At 35.2% G+C, this 4,263-nt stretch overlaps 1 protein-coding gene across 1 annotated transcript; it reads left to right on the forward strand.

Annotated features, from left to right (window-relative positions):
• Positions 1 to 1,071: 1,071 nt before the first annotated feature.
• On the forward strand, positions 1,072 to 1,984 carry LOC108371836 (uncharacterized). The gene is made up of 2 exons (XM_017627443.1): positions 1,072 to 1,587; positions 1,659 to 1,984. Exons 1-2 carry the CDS (start codon positions 1,506 to 1,508, stop codon positions 1,982 to 1,984), a joined length of 408 nt encoding a protein of 135 aa, XP_017482932.1. The 5' UTR covers positions 1,072 to 1,505.
• Positions 1,985 to 4,263: the final 2,279 nt, after the last annotated feature.

The raw sequence follows: 4,263 nt of genomic DNA on the forward strand, positions 1-4,263 counted from the left end.
TGAATACCTGCTCCCTCTTTTAACTGACGGTAACCCACTATTTAATAATCTTTTTTTAATACTATTTAATAATATATAATATTATATGGTTATCCATTGAACGCGTAAGTTCATCGTAACCACGTAAATCTCGTAAATAAACTATTTTCCATACAAAATTAAGGAAGCTTACGAGCTTTACATGGTTACGACGCATTTACGTGTTTAGATGAATTGCCCTAATAGGTATTTAATAATAGTGGTAAAGTCGCAATTGTATATGTGTACATTTTTTTAAATGACGATTATTTAAAATTTGTTTCAAAAATGGTTATAGTATGTACGTCGCATTAAATTATAGTATTTACGTCGTTTAAATTGATATAAACCCTTTTCAAATCGGTTGAGTAGTTTCCGAGATATTAAAAATATAACAAAATAGAAAAGTTTAACCTTATACTCTTTTATTTGCTTTGTTCGCGCCAAATAATATTGGTATGGTTGAAATCAGAGTAAAAAGTTATATCGATCCGCATTTTTGGTTTTCTTATAGCTAAACGGTTGGTATTCTAGACTTGTTCCAATATCATTTTACAAAAGGTCTCATATTTACGTTTTATTTTATACCTATATATTATTTCCGTAGTAGAGTTGGATTTTTAATTTACGCATCAAACATTGTAAGTTTTACATGAACAATCATGAAAAAACGCACGAGGGGCATTCACCTTAATAAGGAAAAAGCTTGGAGAAACCTCTCATGGAAACTTTATCTGAGTTGTGTGAAATCACTTAGATGTATGAATTTTATGTTACATAATTAGGTAGATATATACCTATGAATATTTACCTAAATATGTAACATAATATTCATACATCTAAGTGATTTTACACAACTCAGATAAAGTTTCCATGAAAGGTTTCTCAAAGATTTTTCCTTATTATTTTTTCATTATTGTTCATGTAAAACTTACAATGTTTGATTCGTAAATTAAAAATCCAACTCTACTACGGAAATTTTGTTTTGCTCTGATTTTTCGAATTACATACATATGTGCTACTGAATCGAGCTTGAGCCTTTAAGTTAATTTGCAACTCAAAAAATTCTGACAAAGTCGTTAGAAGTTTAATTAATAAAAAACATTTCCGATGTCTATTATCAAAAAGAGGGATATTTGGAGTGACAGGGAAGTGCAGCAAATGTTGTCTATCATAAGAGAAAACCACATTCTCAAACTTATGGATAGTAAAGCAAAACGAAACAAAAGCATTTTTGAGGATGTGGCCACAGAAATGGCAGCAAAAGGCATTCAAAAAAGGTCAACGCAAATTCGAACCAAATTTAAAGCATTAAAATTGGACTACTACAAAGTTAAACGAAATAACAATAAAAGTGGTGCTAAGCGTCAAACGAGTGAGCATTTCACTTTGTTGGACGAAATTCTCGGACATCGTCCGGCAAGACATCAACTGGCTTAGACACTTCGTTGGCAGAATTTTTATCTGATGAAGACACGCAACCAGAAATGCAAGGTGGTGAGAATGTAGCACCAAATGTCTTGGAAGACGGAGCCACCAAACCTTTCGGTCGGACTTTTAAGCGTACAAGTATGTAAAGGCATGTAGAAGACAGTTTATGTGCACATTATTGCTTGACATTTGTTTGACTTTTGTTTTAGAAAAACTTAGCTACCAAAAGGCGGTTGAAAATTTTTGGAAAACCTCACAAAACGACTTATTGGATTATATGAAGACCCAAGATGAGACGTTTTTGTATAATCAAGAGGAGATTCTCAAAAAGAACCGCGAAGAGACCCAAAAAATCATGGAAAAAGATCGTGAAGAAACCAACAAAATGTTGAGCGCCTTTTTAGAGGCAACGAAAACACCGCAGCCTATTATGTCAGTTTACTGTCACCCATCGCAGAGCACAAACCCATCACAACCCTCAACGTTTTTCTTCAGCCCCTTTAAACCTAAAAACAACAATCGGGATGTGGAATAATTACCCGTTTCTTAAGGTCTGATTATGCATACTTCGCATAACTTCGCACAACCATTTGTGCCAGTGCAATAAAAATGTAACTTAAGAAAATGCTCAGCAAAATTTAAACTCAGCAGACCGCTAAGTTTTTAAAAGTTCTGCTAATTTCTGGGTAATGCAACACATTCAAAGTACATACGAAATTACAGTTTGAAGTTTATGCGAAGTTGTGCGAAGTATGCACAATCAGACACTTAGAAAGCTATGAACTTGGTATCTTTTTATTTCTTTAACTATATTATTCAAGCATTGGAGCTTGTTTAAATTCGTTTATTTCAGTTCATTGTCAAAATCACTGTACACGGACACATACATATGGCATTACCAAAATATAAAACATGTACATGTGCATATGTATGTGTCCGTGTACAGTGATTTTAACAATACAAACAATGTTTTTTTTGGTAAATCCTTTTCGTTAATTTTGTATGAGAGTATTCATAGTTCAATCTATAACCAAAACAATTAGGTGGTTCACAAGGTGTCGTAAGTGTCGTATTGTCGTATACCGTAAAGTTTTTAACGGCTAAATAAATGTCTAGAGTTCTGTATTAAATATGTGGTTTTCTCAAGGGATATGTTCTTGCTAAATAGTTCATCAAATTGTTTCGCACACATTTTGGGTCAATATTGCCCTCAGAAATTATTTCGAATGAATATTGATCACGCGGCTGCTGAAATTCGACATCATTTTCAACATTTTGAGCCCAGGAATCCAAGAAAATTTCTTTTTGTTGTTCAGCGAAGTTGTGCAAAATTGCACACAACCGAAGGTACAAAACTGGGATCAACATCAATGCGTTTCGATAAGCACCTCCATCTACCCTTAAGCCTTCTACAACAATGCGTCCTGAACTTAAATTACAATTAAAAGATTCCTCCTCAGGGCTTAAATTTCCAGTAAAAGGTATAAAACCATGGTAGTAGTGCATATGTGGGGTCTCCAACTAACATGAGCGGAATTTCTATGCCTTCAATTGTGGTGGAGTATTGAGGAATTAGTTGTGCGGAGTTTCTGAAAAGACCGGACAGTCGCGTCAGGTGCACTTCCAGGAAGTTTGACACTAATATCCCGGAACCTGGAAAAGCGGAAAGTTATTTGAATCCTTTGTTAAAACCGTTAACCTTACATGTATTTATGATCCACAACAGCTTGCATCACCTTAGATGGCCAACCCTTTCTGTTTACGTAGTCTAAATAGCCTGCACTGGGTGGTAAAACTGNCAGTCATGTGCACTTCCAGGAAGTTTGACACTAATATCCCGGAACCTGGAAAAACGGAAAGTTATTTGGATCCTTTGTTAAAACCGTTAACCTTACATGTATTTATGATCCACAACAGCTTGCATCACCTTAGATGGCCAACCCTTTCTGTTTACGTAGTCTAAATAGCCTGCACTGGGTGGTAAAACTGGAATATGTGTACCTACGATGTAAAAGTTGGGGGTTTCTTTTATTAACCATTGCTTTGTCGCAACTATTTGCTTGACTTGTGTTGAAAACTATTCTATAGTATGTTTANAGAATATGTGTACCTACGATGTAAAAGTTGGGGGTTTCTTTTATTAACCATTGCTTTTTCGCAACTATTTGCTTGACTTGTGTTGAAAACTATTCTATAGTATGTTTACATGAGTACACATAATAGTTATATTTGCATATTTATAACAATTAAACATACAACATACCGTCAATCGCTCCGATTATATTTGGAATTTTACATATTTTTTGGAATCCTCTTGCTATCATTACCGCTTCGTCCAATTGTGGAAATTTTATAAAATCGAGTTGCAGCCGTAGTATGGCTTCTACGACAATATGAAAATACTTGTGGACTGTACTCTTATGAACCCCAAATACGTCTCCAACAACTCTATATTCAGAGCAAGAAGCTAATTTGTATAAACAAATTGCAACCTGCACTTCTGTTGGCAAAGGAGCTGTTACACTTATTTCAGATGATTGAAGATGTGGCCTTAGTTTTTCGCACAAAACAAGGAACGATGCGGACCGCATTCGGAAGGACTCAAAGTAAAGATGTTCGTTACCTGGCTGTTTTAGGGTCCACCAGTAGCTTTCAACGGCGCGTGGGCGACCTCACAGGAATTATGCACGCAACACACTTTAGTATCGATACGAAAAACAGTTTCGTTACCGCGCAATATGTTGTGTTGTATTGATCAGCGTTGCCACTTGAGAATATTTTAAGGTACCAAAAAGCCTACCAAATCAGTTTGCA

Source organism: Rhagoletis zephyria, unplaced genomic scaffold (genome assembly GCF_001687245.7).
Source record: "Rhagoletis zephyria isolate East Lansing unplaced genomic scaffold, Rhagoletis_zephyria_1.1 Rzeph_scaffold_05252, whole genome shotgun sequence".
Taxonomy (NCBI): domain Eukaryota; kingdom Metazoa; phylum Arthropoda; class Insecta; order Diptera; family Tephritidae; genus Rhagoletis; species Rhagoletis zephyria.

What these genes read in the sequence shown, in the direction of transcription:
- LOC108371836 (XM_017627443.1), top strand. Translation starts at nt 1,506, where the DNA reads ATGCAAGGTGGTGAGAATGTAGCACCAAATGTCTTGGAAGACGGAGCC. An exon ending in TCGGACTTTTAAGCGTACAA is followed by an intron (nt 1,588 to 1,658) that starts GTATGTAAAGGC and finishes CTTTTGTTTTAG; the next exon opens with AAAAACTTAGCTACCAAAAG.